The sequence below is a fragment of the Trachurus japonicus genome, chromosome 19 (assembly GCF_045865225.1).
Source record: "Trachurus japonicus isolate A0001 chromosome 19, Traja_1.0".
In the NCBI taxonomy this organism is placed as follows: domain Eukaryota; kingdom Metazoa; phylum Chordata; class Actinopteri; order Carangiformes; family Carangidae; genus Trachurus; species Trachurus japonicus.
In genome coordinates this window covers 7595630-7616146 of record NC_140925.1, presented here as the reverse complement: position 1 = coordinate 7616146, position 20517 = coordinate 7595630, and the positions used below count along the sequence as shown (strand labels likewise).

The following is a 20517-nucleotide window of genomic DNA, read 5'->3' as shown; positions in this document are numbered from 1 at the left end:
AACATTTTTGATCAAGCATTCAATACCAGTTTTTGTATTTCCAATATTGGAATAATAGAAGTTCGATATTCAGTTTGAATGTGTCTTTTGTGTCCTCTTTCTTTCTTCCTTTATCATCAAATGGTCAATCTGTTCTTGTTCTCTCTGTGCAGGGTGAACGATTGGTTGTTGAAAATTAATGATGTGGACCTGACTAATAAGGACAGGAAGCAGGTGATCAAAGCAGTGCAGAGCGGAGAGGGGGTGATCAATATGGTGGTTCGCAGAAGGAAGTCACTCGGAGGACGGATTGTCACTCCGATCCAGATAAACCTGGCTGGGCACAAAGGTCAGCCTCAAGCTCCAATTAGGAAATAAATGTAGCCATTAAAACTCCTATTAAACCAAGCAACTAATGACTTTATATTGCATTAAATACTTACAAGAGACAGCTGTTAAACTATATATTTGCTTGTTTTGTTTTGAATAACTAACATAAACTCTCCCTCCCACCTCTCAGATAGTGGCATCGGCCTGGAAAGTGGAGTGTTTGTTGCCACGTTGGCTCCAGGCAGTCCAGCTGCTAGAGACTGCACTCTTACTGTTGGGGACAGAGTGTTGGCTGTGAGTATGCTGACTAAAAACCTTTTAGTCATATGGAAAGTAATTATTCTCATTTAAAGCCAAGAGACAGCTATAGGGCATTGACACTGGCCTTTAGTGCCCCCTGCTGTCCGCAGGCATGTTCTGTTTAAAATCAATACAAACTGATACTATCAAGTGCTCACCATATATTTATTTCCACAGTATACTGTCTGTATGACCTTGATGATTAAAATCAATATTCATTATGAAAATTATAAAAATGCAGCATCTGCAGCGTTTTAGTGCATCAAATGGCAACATTTATGTTTTAACTGTACATTGTCCCTTTTAAATAAATTAAAATTGAAATTTATTCAAATTAATTTTAGATCAATACATCCTAAGGAATTGGTGAATTTGGGGAGTCTTGAATGCAAAGTGCTGTATCTGCCATGCTGTTCTGGAAGAACGTGGTCATTTCTAAGTTTTTCTCGTGCCTTCACAACAGATCAATGGGATTGCGCTCGATAACAAGTCGCTCTCTGAATGTGAGTCACTGCTGAGGAACTGCCGCGATTCTCTCAGCATCTCCCTCATGAAGGTGAATTCCTCAGACCTACAACACGCGTCGCACACACAAAACCCACACCAACTACCACTGATCTCAACCCAGTTGTTGTGACACCATAAGATATATTTATTGAAAACTTTTCACAATGCAAACAAGTAATATTTTGCTCAGAATTAAAAAAGGACTCAAGATCAGTGGAGTATCAGTAACCTGGAAGTGATTGCAACTACACACTGTTTCATATTTGCAGTTTTATAATGCATCATTTTCTAGTGAAAAGTTTACTGATGTGAAGAATAACAGTTCACATAGTTCATATCTTACAAAGCCTCACTCCCACTGCAAGTCACTGAGGGCCTGTTTGCAAAAATGTTCACAATATTCTTTTAACAAGTATAGTTAAATAAGTATTTATTTTACCTCCCTGTCTCCACAGTTCCTCCCACAGAGCTGTTCTGGTCAGAGTTTATTTGAAAATATGAAGGACTCAGATAAAAGCTCTCGGCTGCAGCCATGTGAGCTGCACACTAGGAACTGCAGAAACTCGAAGCACAACTGCTCCACGCAAACGGACAATTGCAGCTGTGACTTTGGCGGCAGAGGGGAGGAAGCGTGTAAGGATGCAGGAGACTCTCTGGACAGCAGCAGCAGTAGTGCTCATTCCCACCACAAGCCCTTTTCTAACACCTCTTTACACTCCCGCTCCCATTCCACTTCACACACTCCCCCAGAGCCCCACCCGGACTTCTGCTATAGGAGGCAGGAGCTTCACCACTGCCCCCTCACCTTCACCCCTGTGCTCTCCGACTGCAGCTCACCCCAGACGGCTGTGGACCAAGTGCAGAGCTCGCCAACCAAGCAGAGCGGAGGCACTTGGCCTAAAGTGATAGTGGGAGCTTCCATTCCCGAGTACGCCCAGCTGTCCATCTACAAAAAACCCAAACAGAGGAAGTCCATCTTTGACGTGAGCGCTTTCAGAAGGCCTGAGGTGCCCCCAAAACTGGACTACATGTCTGTTTCCCAGTTGCCCAAGCACTCGCCACAGAGCTCCATGTCTGAATCCGCTCAGACCCCTCCCACCCCACCAGCCAGAAGTGACTCATTCAGGTTCAAACATCGGCAGCAGAACAGCTCGGCGTCCGACTCCACCATCACCACCGGTACCCCTCCGGCCTCCCCGGCTCAAGCTACAAGCCCACAGGATGAGGGAGAGGTGGGAAACCAGCTCTATTACACCAGTGGCCCTTCAGGAGAAACCAAGATCGTCATCAAGAAAGCCGCTGAGGACGAGGGGGGTCGGCACAGAGTGGAGGAACGCGAAAAGAGGAGGTACCGGCCAAAATCAGCACCAGCGTTGCGGAGGAATGTGACTCCACTACACATCCCTGTTCCCATGCAGGTGAGCTGAGATACAAACATGTATTCATTCTGACTTGCATATCTCCAGTGAGCCACATGCTACTGTCTTAGCTTTCTAAATTTGTAATGGGCCTTTTCCACTAGTGGAAGAACAGCTAATTAAACAATTTTATTTGATCAACAAAATAAACCTTGGAACATGATGTGTGGGTTTGAGTGGTGCTCAAACGAAACAATTTAATTTTCATGTTGAGATTTTTCTGAACTTGTAAAAAGCTAAGTAATAATTTGATTCATTTAAAAAAAGGATTATGGGATTAATTATTTGTGTAAACCCTCGTCTTCTTAGCTGTTTTATTGCCTTTTGCAGGTACAGAGTTTCTCTAATGATGAGTACTCCCCAGAGCCGGTGGACCTATTGCGCTTTTCTCCTATGAGAACTAATCGGTACAGCATGCCCTTTCCACCTCCCAGTTACAGCAGCATCACAGCACGTAAGTCAACTGAACAAATAAGCAAGATACTTATCTGAGTTTGCAGTCAGGTTTCAACCACTAAGTGTTCAGATGTTTACAGTCTCAATCTAAAATCTACGGTTGTGCTGCTCTCACATGTTTTTTGTTTTTTTTTTCAGATTCAGTACAGCGAGGTTTAGCCCCATGTCCTGCTGTGACGGCTGTGATGAAGAACCCTGTCTACACCGCCTGGAGCCATGAGATCCAGAGCAACAACTGTCCCCCAGCTCCCAGCTCAGTCCACCCACATTCACACACAAGGTAATAAAATCTGCCAGTCCATTCCTTTTTCCAGACCCCATGCATTTTCCTTTGTTCACGCCTATGTAACAGCAGAAATTTTGACTTCACACAGTAGGGAAAAGGAAAAAGCACAGAAGCTACTAACGGCTTTAACGTGCCCCTGTTCAATTCAAGTGTCTCAGTAATCCGCTGAGCTGGCGTGCACAATACCAGGACCTTGAAACTGAAGCAGCTAAAGGAAATTCAACCACTTTCAATTTCCATCACTTAAAATATGTCAAAAATATTTTAGAAAAAAACCTGCAGTAGTTCTTCTCCAGTGAGTAATCTACAAGTAGTGTCAGAAGTACAGAACCTTCTCTGTTTAATTTCATTAGAAATTGAAGATCTGCGTGTTTTGGACTGTCAGTCAGACAAAACAAGTGTTTACTCCGCCCTAGATTTCAGGAACAGATGGCATGTTGCAAATTACATCTTCCTCTGAGTTGAATAATTGACCGCAAGGGGGCTTACTGAAGCCTTTTCTTCCACTTTTAGCCCCCAGCATCAAGGTCGTCTCAGCCTGGACCTGAGCCACAAGCGCAACGGAGAATCGACCGAGACGAGCTGCAGCCAGCCACCTCACAGCACCAACTCCCTGCCCTCCAGCGCCAGACTGGGTGTGTATTCAGTCCTAGTTAAAGTCGAATCATAATTTATCTGTCCTGATCTGTTTTATTTTCTTGTGATCAAAGTGCCAGTTAACTCAATTTGCAAACATATTTTTGTTCACTTTTCTTAATTATTAGCTATGCATGCAGTTTTGGAAAGATTTGCTGATTCTTTGAAGCGAACACTGTGAACATTTTTTTTTTTTTAGGAATATTTCCTTCTTTAAAAGGTGGCAGAATTTGTGACCAGAAAAAATCTTTTGAAATCTCAGAGTTTCCTACAGTGTAGTGAAGTTGTCTTGGATTTCAGCTCCACAGTTTTTTTACATATCAAAGTCTGTTTACAGGTTTTGGGAATTAGTACTGCATATGAACAAAAAGTTAGATGAAGCCCTTTGTGGTTTCAGAGAGGTACACAAATGTTGATTAAATTGGCTCAAAATTTGGTTTGGGCAGATGAATTGAAAAAAGTCTGGCAACGGAAAAAATTTGTGGTCTAATTACAAGGAAGTGAGTTTACTAGAACCCTGTAGTCAGTCCCTCATCTCTGCTTGAGGCGATTATTGACTGGGAGCAGCATCGAACACTCAAATCTCCCTCTGAATTGTCAGCAGTGACATTGATTGCATTGTGGGTAATATAGGGCCCAGGGGTAGACATATACTAGAAATGTGTAAGAGATACACAAGATTATTCTGAGTTTGATGCATTAATGTCAATCCTTTTTTCACCTTTTGTGTGAACATGTTACAAGAGAGTACAACGCAGAAGTGCTGGATCTTGTCGTCATTAACGTCGGGAGAAAATATACAGCTGATTTATTTTAGATACAACATTAAACTCTGAGTGAAAAGGTCCAGCAGCTTTACTGTATATCACACAGACAACAGCAACCTCATATTCAATTAGTGTTTTAAGCGTCATCTGGCAAATAAATGGACCGAGACAAGATGCAGCATGATGTGATGTGACTCTGCTCAGGTGATCACACTGACTAATTGACCACATCAAACATTTGCTTTGTTGTAATTAATCAGAGCAGCATGTTGTTGTGTCAGGGAGAAAAAAAGCCTTCACAAAGCCACTTCCTGCAGGAAGTCCTCTAACCCCTCATATACCTGCAGGGTTCAGTGATATGTTTTTGCTTTTTTTTTGTTTTTAATTTGGATGAACTAACACTTTATGTTCTTTTGTTTTCTTTAGGGTCCTTGAGCACTCTACAGTTTAGGGCAGAGCGTATCAAGATCCCTCCTGCCCGTTATCCCCGCTCCACTGGGTCTGACAGAGGTACAGCCAGGCAGCTCCATAGTCTGAAAGTAAGCATTACAACCGTAAACGGCAAGTCTGAATTTATTCCTTTCTTTCTTTCTTTCCACTCTAGGCTCTCTCTCACATTCAGAGTGCAGCAGTCCGACTCCTCCAATGTCCCCCGTCAACCTGGAGACATCGTCTTTCACCAGCAGCCAATCACAGAGCTCCATTTCCACCCAGCCCAGGATATCAGTCAGCCCTGCTCCAGTTGGTGACAGGAGGAAGGATGGGTATGCCAGATCCTCGTTCGGGTCGTTATACTGCCATCATTCAGCAGAACGTGTCATGTTTTCCACCATTTGTCTGTGCTTCTGTCTGGTTCATTGTGATTAAGCTCTTGTAAAGCAGTAAACAAAGCTGTGAGCTTCCATCTCATACCGTTACAACACAGACTTGCCATCTATCACTTCATCCTCATCTCTTTCCTCTCTGCTGCTGTTGATTATAACCGGAAATCCTTCTCTCCTGGGCTGGAGTGATCACACTTTCTCTTTCCTCTCTCCATCTTATTCTCAGATGTGTCTCTTATAACACTTCCTCTGTCAGACTCCCACTGGCTGTTAAGCCCAAGTTCTTCTCTTTAAGAAGCTTGAGGTTTGTCCTGTGCTTCTTGTAGCAGATACACTTCATGAGCACGGATCTCAAGATCTTCTGTGCACACAATGCAAATATAAATATATTCTAGCCTTGCCTGGAAGCAGTGGTTTTAGATTTTGTTTTAAAGTCTTAATAATGAAAACTAATGGATGCGTATCCCTTAAGTCATCATCCTTTGTCTGCTTGTTATTTATTCAAAATGCTGTTGAATTTTGTATGATTGCATGACTTTGAGTTGGATCCTGAAACGCACTTGGCATGTCCCGCACTATTCCCATCGCTTATTGCTGAGACCTTTCAAAGCCTAACAATGCATCTTTGATAAAGTAGCACAGAGAGCTGCTCTGAATTGAGACTTCAGATTGCAGGCAATAGCTTCTCCTTTGAATTGGAACTAAGTTTCTTCAGAATTGCATGTTGCATCCTGCCAACAGTCTTCATTGTTTCCCATAGATGTCAGCACATCACAGTTGCACATAATGTTCCTCTTTTTCCCCTGAAGGCCATACTTGGAGGAACCACGCAATGTGACGGTACAGAAAGGAGCTGAACCGCTGGGGATCTCAATTGTGAGCGGAGAGAATGGTGGAGTGTTTGTGTCCAAAGTGACAGCCGGCAGCATCGCACACCAAGCCCGTTTAGCGTACGGAGACCAGCTCCTGGAGGTACAGCAGTCACACCGCCTCGACTAAAGGTCAAATTATGGTTTATCTTGTCTTTGTCCTTTCTAAATGAATCACGGCTGTTTTTCAGTTTAATGGAATCAACCTTCGCAATGCCAATGAGCAGCAGGCACGGCTGGTGATCGGACAGCAGTGTGACACTGTCACCATCCTGGCTCAGTACAATCCTCACATGTTTCAGCTTGGGAACCACTCACGTTCAGGGTAAGAGGGAGAGGAGGAAAGAACACCAATGACTTGCACTGATATGGGTGATGAATTATGATCGTTTAATTAAACATCGGGTGATGAATTTATGATAATTTAATTCAACTATCAAGATAAAAACATTGGGTGATGCAAAGCTATTGAAAGCTGTTTCCAGTATATTGTGAGAAAACGAATGGAACAGTTCTCCTCTATAATGTTAATGTACTGTATGAACACCCAACACTGTGTACACAGAAAACAACAGTAATGAGGGAAAAGCCAAACACAACAGATGCTGCAGGGCCAAAACAACAGTAGGGCAAAATAAGTGCATTATGTAACTGTTACTGTAACAAATGCAAACATTAAACATAGAGTAAATATTTAAAAGAAAAAACAACAAAGTTTGCGAACTATAAATATACTTAACTGCTGAGTAATGTATTATCTTAATTAAATTTGACATGGTCACAAACTCGATGCTAAACTTTCATTTGAAGTAAGTCATGGAGTGATCTGAAGAAAAATATTTTTGACTCCACTTCTGTTCTCCTCAGTTCTCGGATGGAGTCAATCAGCAACCAGCCAACGCCCCACGGCAGCGGAGCCACCACCCCAGACAATCACTCCACAGTCGACACCTTGAGTGAACAAGACGAGGGAACCATGACGCCACCATCCAAACAGACGACTCCTGCCACCAGCCCACACAACTCCTTCAGGTAGGGGCTGTTCAGTATCTCTGTTAACACTCATGGTGGTATAAATGTGAAATGTCTTCAAACCGGTTTGTAGAAATTCCGACTCTGACTGTGAGATGTTCCTTCAGGCTACCTGGTTCAGGTTCATACAGGGCTGCAGAGCCTCGACTGGTGAGGCTGAAGAGGATCCAGGTGGAGCTGGGAGTTCAGATCTGTGGAGGAAACCTTTACGGCGTCTTTGTGGAGAGCCTTGACGAGGACAGCCCTGCTAAGAGTCCTGATGGCCTGCTGCCTGGAGACCTGCTACTGGAGGTACCCACAGTGTTTATCCATCAGTACAATACAAACATGGTCAGTTGGTGTCAACACTTTCTGAACTTGGATGCAGCAGTGATGACCGCTTGGATGCCTTGTGCACCAAATAAGAACAAAAGTAAAGAAAAGCTTTAGTAGCAGCACATTCAAAGATCGTGTAGAGAAAAGTACAACTTCTTTCCTTTTTATGCAACTCTGTTTTTTTGTGTGCATTGTTTGACTTTTACTGAAAATGGTGAGTCACTCTGTGTTGGCAGCCGAGCTCAGTGTCCTTTTGTCAACTGTGTAATTGATGTTTTTCAAACAGTACAATGGCATCAGCATGAAGAATAAAACAAAAGAAGAGGCCTACTTGGAAATGTTGAAACCAGCTGAAACAATCACATTCAAGGTGCAGAACTGTGTGGATAGCCTTGATGTGATCAAAGAGTCCCCCGGAGATGGATTTTTTATAAGGTACCCTCAGAGACACAGTAAATCACATGTTGGTTTATGATGCTGTTGTGCACATTTTTGTGTTTGTATGTGTAAAACATAGGACTGGGATGTACACAGATCAAACATCAGTTACTGTTTAAAAAAAAACATCTTCATAATCTGATTTTTGTCAATATTAGGCATAAAAATGGCCTTCAACGAATTTTCCATTCATGTTTTTGTTTTGTGTTTTTATTGAGCCTGAGCCCATGAAAGTGTTGAATTTTAAACACATTATCTCTTAGACTTTTCTTCATAGTCCTCTGAGAATTTGTCTGTCGTATTGTTTTATAATGTTAGGATGAAGAACAAATTCCTTATAATTACTTTATTATTTATCTTTTGTCAGAGCACTTTATGAGAGAGTGGCTGAGGCAGATGTGGAACTAAGCTTTAAGAAAGACGACATCCTCTATGTTGAAGACACGCTACCAAACGGTAATTTTGGCTACTGGATGGCCTGGCAACTTGACGAGAATGCACAGAGGCTGGAGAAAGGACAGATTCCAAGTAAATACATGTAAGTCCTGATTATAGTTCACTTTTGTAATCTGGAGGTTGTGTAATTAGTGTCAAGCCATCATTTGTACTTATCTGTCTCATTCTTTTTATCTACATAAATCTGAAGTAGCACTTCTAGAATGGTAACAGGAGTGTGATTAGAGTTGAGTTTATATGAACATGTTGATTTATGTCCATAAGGATGGACCAGGAGTTCTACCGGAGACACAGTATGGCGGATATGAAAGACGATAACGGCACCAACAAGACTCTGTCTGCTGCTGCACGGAGGTCCTTCTTTCGTCGGAGGCTGAAGCACAAACGCAGCGGATCCAAGGATGGGAAAGATCTGATGGCTCTGGATGCCATAAGCACAGACTCTCTACCCATCACAGAAGGTGAAAAACACACAAAGCAAAAGCAAAAAAATAATAACCACTCATTGTTAAAAGTTGCACCTCAGCCTGGGTGTTAGAAGTTGTGCAGTAAACTCCAAAATCACCAAGACCAACTCACAAAGAACCGTAAAAGTGCTGCTGTGACTCCACATCACAATATTTTGGGAACAAACAATCCTGAATAACGTTAAAGATATCGACTTAATTGCAGAGGAATATTGATTGTTGTGGAGTTTGCAAGGGATTCAATAACATCTCCTTCCAACTGATACAACCCAATTAGTGAGGAAATTAAGTGTTTGGCAATTCTGCAATATGCGGCAACAGAAGAAAATGCAGCTCTGCAATGCTGACGATGCAGTCTGTAAGCAGATCTACTCACCAAACAATAAATGCACTCTGACCTGACACCATTGGGCAGTTCATAATAATTTCCTTTAGATGTCCGCCAACTATAGAGAAATGAAGCCAGCTTCATGGCACTCGTTGGTCTACATGGTGTGATCAATGGAACAAATGTCAGAGTTACTGGACGGTATTTTCATTAGTTTGGCAAAGTCCCCCTTTTCCTCACCTCTGTGTCTCAGAGGATTTGACCAGATAGAAAGATCTGGATGGGAAGTTAGCCAGACGGGGCAACTGCCAGGTATTTAAGTGTGGTTATACAACACCATAACCTCTGTTGGGATATAGGAATCAGTAAATGTGTTTTATTAAAGAGCAGCTTTGTGTCTTTTCTGCTCAGATGGAGTGAACCTGATGTACCAGCGGGTTCAGAAGGTGGAGTGCTCGTCCCCCAGGCCGGTGCTGGTCTTGGGTCCGTTGGTGGAGGCCAGTAAGGACATGTTGGTGAAGGAGGTTCCTGACAAATTCTGTCGCTGTCTGCCTGGTGAGCTGCTCTACACACATGACGAGTTTTGTAGTAAGAGTTTGTTCAAGCAGTCCATCAGGCTGGTGTCACTGATGCTGTGTGAGAGAGGAGTTTTATTAAGAGCTACATAACGTAATAACAAGATGTGATTTATTTTACTTCCAGAGATTATGAAGGCTTCTCAGCAGGCAATAGAGAGAGGAGTGAAGGATTGTGTCTTCATCGACTACAAACGGAGGAGCGGCCATTTTGATGTGACAACTGTTGCCTCAATAAAAGAAATCACAGAGAAGGTGAATTCATCTCACTGTGAATTATATACTCCATAGCAGAGCTGTTAAAGTGGCGTATGTGGACCAGAATAACCACAGCAATTGGGTCTTTTTGTTGGGTTTTACAACTGCCAAGTTTATGCACCAAGTACAAAGATGTAATTCGTCTCAATTATCAATCAAACTTGATTAAAAAGAAGCTGACTAACTGGGTAGGTGCTGCATTTGTTCTATTTTAACATCTTAGATATTCACACAGCTAAAGCCATCTACAGAAAGCATGATTGCACTCAAATCCATCAAAGATAAACTGAAGCCTTAATGTCAGTTTAATTATTAATATGCACCCGAACCCACTATGAAACATGAAAATCAATTATAACTTAACTAGCATGTTTTTTTCCTTCAACACTCTGCTTTGAACCATCCACCATTTCTCATGCAGTCTTCTGTTGTCATTCTCTCTCATAGGACTGTCACTGTTTACTTGACATTGCTCCTCACGCCATCGAACGTCTTCACAGCGTTCACATCTACCCAATCGTCATATTCATACGCTACAAAAATGCCAAGCAGATAAAGTGAGTAATCCCATATCTTCTTTTTGAAAAAAAAAATTGTTTATTTCTTGAATTTATTTTATTATTTTTTTAAGATTTCTTGCCTGAAGACATGTCAAGCGTGTGCTGAGCATGCTGAGTGTTTTGGTGCCACTGCTGTTTACAAAATTCAAGTTCAGACCCTTCAACAACATGCTGAGAAAAATCATTCATCCAGGACTTTTGTTTCTGGAGGCTGTTTATGAGAATATAATGTTTTGAAAAATACAATTCTAAAGAAGTGAAAGTAATATCACATAAGCCACCAGTACTCACTGTAGCATCTGTTCTTATTTTGCAGTCAACTGATTGGGCATGAAATTCTTATATAATCAAACATTTAGCAGTTACACAAATGTAGAACATTATTTGGAATAAAGGTCTTTTCACACTCTTGTGGGGCAGGACGGTGTTTTGGTTCAGAGGAGGGACGCTAATCAGCTGCATATTTCATCTGTGCTGATGCCAGATCTGCTTCCAGGAAATATAATTCTTGATTACTCTTTCTTAATTTTCCCTCTGTCGTTCAGGACAGGCATTCAGGAAATTGACATCTGCTAAATCCTTGTAGCTTTCATAATCATATCCATGCTGCAGACTACACAACACAAACTAATTGATCAATGTGATTTGATCAGTGTCATTAGTTCAGAGGCCGCAGCCTGCTCTCTTCCACCACCTGCCGGGATTTTGATAGGATGATTGTCATTCTCAAAGATCCCACTGCTTTTTCATTTGTAATCGCATGGGAAGATTAAATCTGCTGAACCCTCTGCATGGTCCTTTACACACATACGCACTCACACAAATAAAGACGCACACAGGTCTGGCAGAAACAGGCTTTCTTTGCCACACATGTACACACACACACACACACCCATGGCTACAAATCTATGAAGCGGTGCAGCGGGCAAACATGGCGAGGATTGATTCCTACTAAGCCTTCACTGTCATCAGCTGAGTGCCAGCTGTCCAGGGAGAGCTCGCAGGGCCTGTGGCTGCGCTTCATGGCGTGGGTGGCTAAAACGCTCGGTGCCGCAGGCCGCCACGTACACACAAACACAAACACACCTCCCACTGCCTTTCCTGCTGCAGTGAGTGACAGAGGCTCATGCTTTTTCATTGGTTTTTATCCTTTGGGAGGCACCAGCAGACCAATAATGCCGAGTGCATACCGAGTGCCGGGGAGAGATGGGAGTGTGATTCTAGGTTAGGTCAGAGACTCCTAGTGGATGAAGACTGAGGAGGACACAAGACTTCTCCTGAAGACTGAGAAGAAGATTTTGCTGCATTATATACTATATCAAATTATTTACAATATATACTGTAATTGTGGGCAATGTAACAACTCCGTTAAAAGATATTTCATGGTTTGTGCCTCAGTAGGATGAAGCATTTGAGATTTTTTTTCAGGTATCAATTTCACTGGATGAGTCAAAAGGAGACAGTCTCATCCCATCTAGTTATTCTTTCTAATCTGTCTTCATTTGCATACTTAAAATCATGAGTCATCGTGAAAGAAGGTTATTATTTATGTCGCCCACCTGTAGTACCTTTTTAGTATGATGACGTTGCAGTTTTATCAGTCATGTCTGAATAAATTCAAGATGAACAAGGTGTTGCAGTGCCCAGGTCGATGTTGGGAATATGACTAAACATGTTGAAGTGCTGCTTGCCAACATACACTACAATCACAATGTCAAGAGAGGAGTTAATGGAACAAACTGTCTTCAAAGCTGTGCAGTCATACCGACATTAGGACTGAGTGGGTTTTCAATGACATTTGAGAATCTGAAAAATTGTGTTGAGCTGTCAAACTCTGCCTGTTTCCACACTCTGGTGTTGTGCCATGTTTTGAATGTGTGTAAACTGTGAAGTGAGATTTTTTTTTCTGGGATGCTGACTGTTTTTCCGGATGTTGTCTCATCAGAGAGCAGAAGGACCCGCTGTACCTGCGGGATAAACTCTCACAGAAACATTCCAAGGAGCAGTTCGAGGCGGCGCAGAAAATAGAGCAGGAGTACAGCCGCTTCTTCACAGGTTGGTGGAAATTATTTATTTTATCTCTCGTCGTGTACAAAAGCTTGCATTGATGAAAGGATTGCATAACAGCAATAATCATGAGCTGAGCTCCCAAAGATGGCTTTGCTCAAAGCTTCAATAGATACACTGAACTTCCTGTGACCACTTAATGGAGAGACACCACATTCAGGACCTGCGTCACATATGAAATGATATTTAAATTTAGTTCTGACAAACTACGCAGTGTAAAACAACTCCCTACATAAATGGTAGCCAGTTCAAGGGTAACCAGGATACAGATGGTGCACAAAAACTATGATGCAAACCCACCTGGAGTCATGGTGATCATCACATCATCTAATATGGTCCAGGTAAACCAGTAAGAATCCTTAATGAAGTCATCTGAGGTTTTTGGAGCACGGTGTCTCTGAGGTCTTTAACAGATCAGAGTTGGAGTTTTTGTATCTGGAGCAGCGAGCGGTCCGAGACACCCGACTGTCCGGCTGATTAATGACTCTATAAAAGGAGTCGATTTATGGGGAAGGTCTTTTGAAACGAGCACATACCACCGCTGATCCCTTCCAACAGGGAGAGAGGTACCTGGCCAACCTCTGCTTACAAGCCGCCACAGTGTGAACTATAATTATCAGCAGTTATAAATCTGGGTGTGTGTGTGGTGGTGCCCGGCATGAAGCGAGGCCGGTCACATCCCTGCAGTCCTGTTTATCTCTATCTGCAAATATTTTGGCTGCACAGTCGTTCATGTCTGTGAGAACGCTCCATGTTTACACCGCTGAAATCATTAGATCAGAAAGTAGCTAATTGAAAAACAAATATAAGATGATTTCACACATCAAAGTCTGCTTACAGATCTTTGGCAGTGCTACTGCATTAAGTTGTATAAAGCCTCTCTGGTTCCACAGGGAGCTGCGAAAGACTGATAAACTCTAGAAGCAGTTAGAAAAATAAAACCATCTGTGGTTGCAGAGTCAGAAGGACCACAAAGGTCTGGTTAGCTCACGTCTTCCGCCCCATTTCTGCTCGAAGCTAGCAGCTTGAGGATCTGCCAACCACTAATAGCCTAACACACATCACACTCTGGCCAAACTGTCAGTGGTTGGGTTGCATTGTGGGTAAGGTAGGCGGCCAGACTTTTACGTGAAGAGAGGAAGAGTGTGTGGAATAAAAAACAGGTTCTGCTGCTTCGATCTTTGATATAGATAAATGTGTAGAGCTAAACATGAATGTCCTACTGAAAATAATCATTAGACTAACATATCATTAAGATAATCTGTTACATTTTATACAATATTCTAACTTTTTTTTTTGACAAATGATTACCAATTAATAAAATCAGTCACTAGTTGCAGCTCCAGATGTTTTGTATGCATGAAGCCAAATCTGCAGACACACTTAACACCCACCCCCCCTCCCCTCCCCATGTAAATATTCCTCCCCATCCCCACTGTGTTGCAGGCGTTGTCCAAGGAGGCAGCGTTTCCTACATTTGCACTCAGATCATGACCATCGTGGAGCAGGAACAGACTAAAGTGCTGTGGATTCCAGATGGAGCACCGTAGCGATCTCACCTCACGCCACCCTCAAACATTAGAGGATTATTTTTTATTATGGGACACAGTGAATCGGTACATCTAACAGACATCATGTTTAATGCTTTTTCACATATACCAGTATCAGCACTGATGATGATGATGATGATGATAATGTAACATTCCCACTACATTAGTAATGTACTGTACTACAGATAGATTTGTTTACACTAGTATTTAATACTTGAATGTTTGACTTCCCCTTATATCTAGTAGCACTCCTTTTAATCCCACTTTGTCCCATGAACATGTCGGACCACAGGAAGTCTGCATCGACACAAACTGAAGACTTTACTCTTGAAATGAAGATAGAATGGACCACTGTGTTCTCTTCTCTATATTTATATGTATTTTCCTGCCATTTAATTTATCTAATCAAATCAAAGATGTTGGTTATGAACCTCTGTTATACAAACGTAGCTGTCTAGTTAATAGGAAGGAGGATATTTTCCAGTTCATGTTCTTATTTATAGAGGAGAAATTGGGGCAGATTTGCTTCCTTCACATTGTGTCACAGTCTTCTGCTCTGTTTTATTATCTGATGCCACCATTTTTTTTTCCAGTTTATCATTTCAGTACTCAAATCTAATATTGTGCCAAGCTAAAAAAAAACAAAAAACATAACCGTTAGTCACTGTTAATTCTTGGATTTATTAACACAACGACTTCCATGATAAATCTACAGCAGGTATGTCGGTTTCACCACAGTCTGTCGTTCTCCACTGTTGCCAATGCTGTTTTTTTTTAAAGAAGGGATATTTTATTTCTGGTTCATGGTTGGCTGCCAACACCTTTTACATGCAGCTCTTGGATTTTCACAGGATCACGTCAACATTTCATCTTCAAGTTGGGTGAAACTCTTAAGGTCAGGTTCTCTCCTAATGAAGGTTAATATTTCTACAAAATATTAAAAACAGAGTACAGTTAATGGAATTAAAGTTGTCTGTGTTTTTCTGTTGAAATGTAGGTTGTGTTTACTTCAATGAGTTTTTCTTAATTTATTGAGCTTTCTTTGTAAAATATTGTTGATATTGTTAAAGAGAAGAAGCCACAAGTTGGAGCTCAACGATCAATGCGGGTTTTGTCCACTAGGCGGAGTAATCCACCATTGTAGGTGAGAGATGGTAAGATACCCATTTTTCCCCAATTTTCATACCACATTGTCACAGCTGCCTGTTCCAGAAAAACACACCTGCCCACTGACTCTTTAACCAGCTTATATGTGAATATTACTTAATATTATTTATGTTGAATAATGAGCTCTGATGCTTTTTATAACAGAACTGAAATTTGTTGGTGATGCTGCTGTCATCAAGTTTGAAGTTCATCCTCAAGAGCTTTAGTTTCTATAAATCCTTGACATTATGTAAAGGTTAAGTTTATTTTCTCGCTACCACTTCCTTTTGAGAATAAAATCGGTTCCATTTATATATTTTACACGTAATGGCAAACACAAGATGTTGTAACATCATTATGAGAAGAAAAAAGGTAGTTGCTTCACTGTTACAGGTCGCTGTTTGTAAACTGGTTTTAAATATCAGATCTCGGATGTCTAATGCTGTGTAAAAGGGGGGAAAAAAATCGAAAGTGCCTGCACAGATGTATGAGGTTCAGGGTGCGATGGCCGGAACCATCACCACAAAGTTACAATCATCAAAAATTGATGAAGCGGTCACTATAAATAACCAAACATCCAGATACGCATCGACGTCTGCTATTGATGGCTCCGCCCCTGCTACCTGTAAATCTGCGATGCCATCTTCCAACAAATGGATGTGACAGGCGGCCGCCGGAGCCCGAGGAGCGAGCAGCGCTGAGCCCGCTCATCAGCCGGAGAACCCGCGGTGTTTTGTTCGGTTTGTTTCTTCTTCTTGTTAATTGTTGGTTTTTTCACACGACAGTCTCCTCGCTGATCGATAAAATGCGACCTTTAACGTGAGGAGCGGAGCGCATTCAACAGTGCGCGGCGCGGAGCTGAGAGCTCAAGTAGCGGGACCTGCTGGAAGCTGCGCTGTCAAACAAGGTGGAGCAGAACGAAACAAAACGCTGCTCCGCCGTTACAATAACATCACTTTTATCCATCGGGACAGTCGGTGACACCGTGACAATTCACGGAGTTTCGGAGAAAATGTGATTTTTCTCTTTTTTGGGGGAGTTTTTTTTTTTTTTTTTTTTTTTTACGCACAGATGAAACGGATGACGCGCGTTTGCAGCCATGAACGCGCATCGTGAGGCGCACGACTGACATCTCCATTTCAAAGGAAGTTTATAATATCGTGCGTGAGAGTCTGCTCTCCACTCAACTTTTCACGTCTTTGCTTGGTGAAGCCAGATGAGAAGGCGGAGGGGCGGAAGGCACTTGACTCAACATGGCTGAGCCGCTGGGGCATCAGGGGGCGCTGGCCGGAGCTCCCCAAAGCGCCTGAATCTCAGCTCAGTTCATTTCTTTCTTTCTTCTTTTTTTTTTGTCTTTTGGGAGGAGGTGGGAGGGGGGCTTGGCTAGGTGACAACCAAGTCGATAATGCCGAAGAACAGGGAGAGATTCAACCCGGACCCCTCCATCCACATGTCCAAGATGATCATCCCGTTCACGCCAGATGTGCTGTGTGACAGCAACGGCCAGCGGATGTGGTGGGCTTTCCTCGCCTCCTCCATGGTCACTTTCTTTGGGGGTCTCTTCATAATCCTCCTGTGGAGAACTCTCAAATACCTGTGGACCGTGTGCTGCCACTGTAACGCCAAAAAGAAGGTAAGGCAAGGCTCGTGTGGTCAGGTCATGTCACAAACCGCCGCTGCTCCAATGCAATGACTTATTTATCACCGGCTTTTTGTATCACAGCCAGTGCGTGACAACAACGTGTCCAGCCAGTTTGATTTATGAGATGAGCTCGTAATGAAATCTGTGTTAAGGCCCCACCGACAGAGAGCACGGTGCATGACTCCGAATAATGAACTCTTGGCTTAATCTCACATACAGCAACAATGAAATGCCATTATACCACAGTCCACTCCTAGTCTAGACAAAGGTGAAGGACAGTGTACTTTGGCAGCAGCTGTGTTTTTGAGTTGGAGGGTCTTCTCCATGTTGTTCCTGAAAGTTTATCTGAAAGTGTCCCAACATACAAGCTGGTTAAAATGATCATACATCTCTATCTTTAATAATCTAACATCTGTTGGTTGAACTTTACAGCATACAATTTGGTATTACATAAACAGAAACAATTAAAATGGATGTAAAAGTAGTATTTATCTTCATGTGTGTAGGTATGATTGCTTAAGGTATGTCATACTTTCAGTATTTGGACTAACTTTGATATTTACTACTGGATATTCAAAGAGTTGATTCACCCAAATATTAAAAAGAAAAACAAATATCTGTAGTTATAGTTTTATTTATACCAAACTGAAGGGTCAGTGACTTAAATATGGTGGTGAATGATCCATTAGTGTTGTAGGAAACAATAATAAAAAAAAAATCAATGGTAGCTTGTCTTTCCAGAAGCACTGTCCATGTAACTCTGGAAAAGCACAGTCAGTTTTCCCTGTGGACATTTACAATAGATGTGTTTTTCAGTTATGAGTAGCCTATCACAAACAATATTGCATTCACAACCGTTTTATTGAATCATGGGCAGATGTTTTTTAAAAAGAAAATATCTTAAGACATAGAAGCAGAAATGCGTACAAATGTCAAATGTACAAAATAATCATTTTTGTTCCCATCATAACATAATCTGAGCTCATATTTGATGCTTGAAACCTTCCAATGAGGCGCGTAGCACTTTATTTATTTATTTTTGACTCATTTCCAAAAGTTGGGAATAGTTTTTCAGGACACACTGAGCCAGTCAGCTGTTGCTACACGAGTCAGACATTGTTGGGATATCCAATTCTCTCACCAGCGGTGTGCATCTGAGTGTCTGTGTGGAGGTTAACACTCATGCCACAATGTAATCCCTAGAAATAATTTTCATAACATTTAAAGGCAGACTGCCACTAGATTTTCTGTTTCACAATTGTTACGACACCATCTGCCCTGAGGCCGGCTGCAGTCCTGCATTAAGAGTGGGAGAAAAAAAATCTTTTTTTTTGTTTTTTTTTCTGTTGTATTGAGTTTTCTAAACTAAAGACATGAGTTTGTTTCCTTCCTGATGTACTGAAGGGCAAAGATGGACATGCTGATAAGGCTGCCAGAGACGGAGCAGTTTATCTTTTTTTACTTAATATATGCGCATTCATCTCTTGGACAGGCAGGGTGGAAGAGGAGAAATGGCAAAGGCTGCGTGCAGGCTGGTGCTGACCTTTTGAAGGGAGACATCTGTATCATTTCCATGCTTTGGTCGTCGTGGCTTGTTACAATCAGGGCTGAGACTAACGATTACTTTCATTAACTCAATCAAACGATAGATTTCGGGGTCTTTTGAGTAGTCACATTATCTGTAAAATGTCTAAAAACCCAGAAAAACGCTCGTTGTAAGATCCCACAGCCTGTGGGAGATGTGTTTAATTAGCTTGTTTTGTCAGAGCTACAATTAAAAACCCAGAGATATTCAAGTTGCAATGATAGAAGAAAATGGGAAGCGTTTCAGCTGTGGCATCTACGTTTTATTTATAGACCCAATGAAACAGGAAGAAACACATCTGTGAAAATAAGATCAGTCCACAGGCGCACACGGCTCATGTGTGAATGCAAGAGAGCAGTCAGATTTTGTGTTTTTATGCCCAGATTTTGCCAAGTGAAGCTGCTGAGCTCCAACCTGTTGTGCTTCTCTGTGGGAGTCGGCCACGGATGGGTCATCCTTTCACTTCCAATTTTCCCCTCATCTGCCTTTCTGCTCTCCTGGCATTCATTTCCGAACTCCTGCCCCGTCTTCTTCTCACACCTTTCTCAGTCTCTCCCTCTCTCATATCCAAGAATCAACCTTTCTCCAAAAGTGTCAGAAATGCAGTGTCAGGCGCATACGGTATGTGCCATATGAATCAGTATTTTTGTTGCTAAGCAACTAGCAAGCAAAGGATTTCATTATAAGAGTAAATCCTTCTCTGTTATGCAGTTGTCTAGGCTGTGAGATGTGGCAGGTTGTGTTGGAGGAACACCTCCCGACCCCCCACCACCCCACCATCCCCACCCCAGTCTGTGCATGTCATTAGCAGCCCAAACAAGGAGCTTTCATGCATTGTTTGTAGATGGGTGATGAAAATCTGCTTCCTTCTTTTCTGATTTCCAGTTTGTTTTTCCCCTCTGCGGGGCGTTCGCTGCCCTGTTCTTGTTCTGACAGCTCTCATGTCTCTGAGACTGAGCCTCCATCTCTGCCTTTACAGTCTGATGGTAATCGATGAAACTCGACGGTTGTGAGGTTCTGATGAATGGCGGCTATTATCTGTCTGAGAGGAAGAAAGAAATTGTGTTCATCGTAAATGGCACTGTATTCACAGAGGGAGGATGACGAGCTGTGGCAGCCTCTCAGTCATGTTTTAAGACACGTAGCAAGTTTCATTGAGAGTGTGTCTTTGATTCTTTGTTTCATCTGTGACGCACCACGTCATCAGCTGTGGGCTTGACGTCCAGAAGTGGGCGTGTCATCAGCCAATATGTTACCTGTGACCAACTACTGTAGATCAGTCAGCTGAATCATGCACTTTAGTACAAACACTCACCATCCCCACAGAGTGAATTGTAATACATTTCCTGATAACTTATTTCATCAGCATGAGGTTCACAGTTCTGATTCAGAGTTAATGTTTGATGAACTATTGGACCGATCGTGATAAAACTTAAAGGTAGGATTGGAGATCCTGGTAAAACAGTTCTAGTCAAAAGTCTAAGTCCCTTTCCTCAGACTTCTCTCCGAAGCCACGCCTCCAGAACGCAGGAACATGCAACGCCTGTTCAGTGTTCGGTTCACATGAATGTGAAGCCGCGAATTCCTCCAGCTTTTTCTCATGGCTCATTCACGTGAAAGAAAACACCTGACATCATAATAAACCACCCAGCATCCAGCTCAGAGCTACATTGCCACCTACCAGACAGTTTGATTGACACATCACAATCCAATTGACTTTAATGTT

At 42.2% G+C, this 20517-nt stretch overlaps 2 protein-coding genes across 26 annotated transcripts in view; both read left to right on the top strand.

Annotated features, from left to right (window-relative positions):
* LOC146967305 (disks large homolog 5-like) overlaps positions 1-15072 on the top strand; it is a 30477-nt gene extending 15405 nt beyond the window's left edge. For 2 of the 7 annotated variants that reach the window (XM_085762087.1, XM_085762085.1), the window contains exons 13-34: positions 153-328; positions 500-603; positions 1073-1165; positions 1572-2534; positions 2865-2988; positions 3129-3270; positions 3790-3911; positions 5106-5189; positions 5284-5443; positions 5730-5807; positions 6313-6475; positions 6564-6697; positions 7240-7404; positions 7512-7695; positions 8006-8154; positions 8525-8695; positions 8878-9074; positions 9820-9963; positions 10111-10238; positions 10689-10798; positions 12747-12856; positions 14315-15072. In XM_085762087.1, the coding sequence (XP_085618213.1) occupies positions 153-328; positions 500-603; positions 1073-1165; positions 1572-2534; positions 2865-2988; positions 3129-3270; positions 3790-3911; positions 5106-5189; positions 5284-5443; positions 5730-5807; positions 6313-6475; positions 6564-6697; positions 7240-7404; positions 7512-7695; positions 8006-8154; positions 8525-8695; positions 8878-9074; positions 9820-9963; positions 10111-10238; positions 10689-10798; positions 12747-12856; positions 14315-14418 (3805 nt within the window). In that variant the 3' untranslated portion in view covers positions 14419-15072. The remainder of the gene's footprint in view (positions 1-152; positions 329-499; positions 604-1072; positions 1166-1571; positions 2535-2864; positions 2989-3128; positions 3271-3789; positions 3912-5105; positions 5190-5283; positions 5444-5729; positions 5808-6312; positions 6476-6563; positions 6698-7239; positions 7405-7511; positions 7696-8005; positions 8155-8524; positions 8696-8877; positions 9075-9819; positions 9964-10110; positions 10239-10688; positions 10799-12746; positions 12857-14314) is intronic. The other 5 variants (XM_085762091.1, XM_085762089.1, XM_085762090.1 and 2 more) reach the window with 3 other exon arrangements.
* A 1127-nt stretch (positions 15073-16199) lies between these two features.
* The window catches only part of LOC146967304 (calcium-activated potassium channel subunit alpha-1a), an 83653-nt gene continuing 79335 nt past the window's right edge, over positions 16200-20517 (top strand). For 15 of the 19 annotated variants that reach the window (XM_085761142.1, XM_085761137.1, XM_085761130.1 and 12 more), the window contains exon 1: positions 16400-17197. In XM_085761142.1, the coding sequence (XP_085617268.1) occupies positions 16970-17197 (228 nt within the window). In that variant the 5' untranslated portion in view covers positions 16400-16969. Of the gene's footprint in view, positions 17198-20517 lie in introns of all 19 variants that reach the window. The other 4 variants (XM_085761136.1, XM_085761135.1, XM_085761140.1 and 1 more) reach the window with 3 other exon arrangements.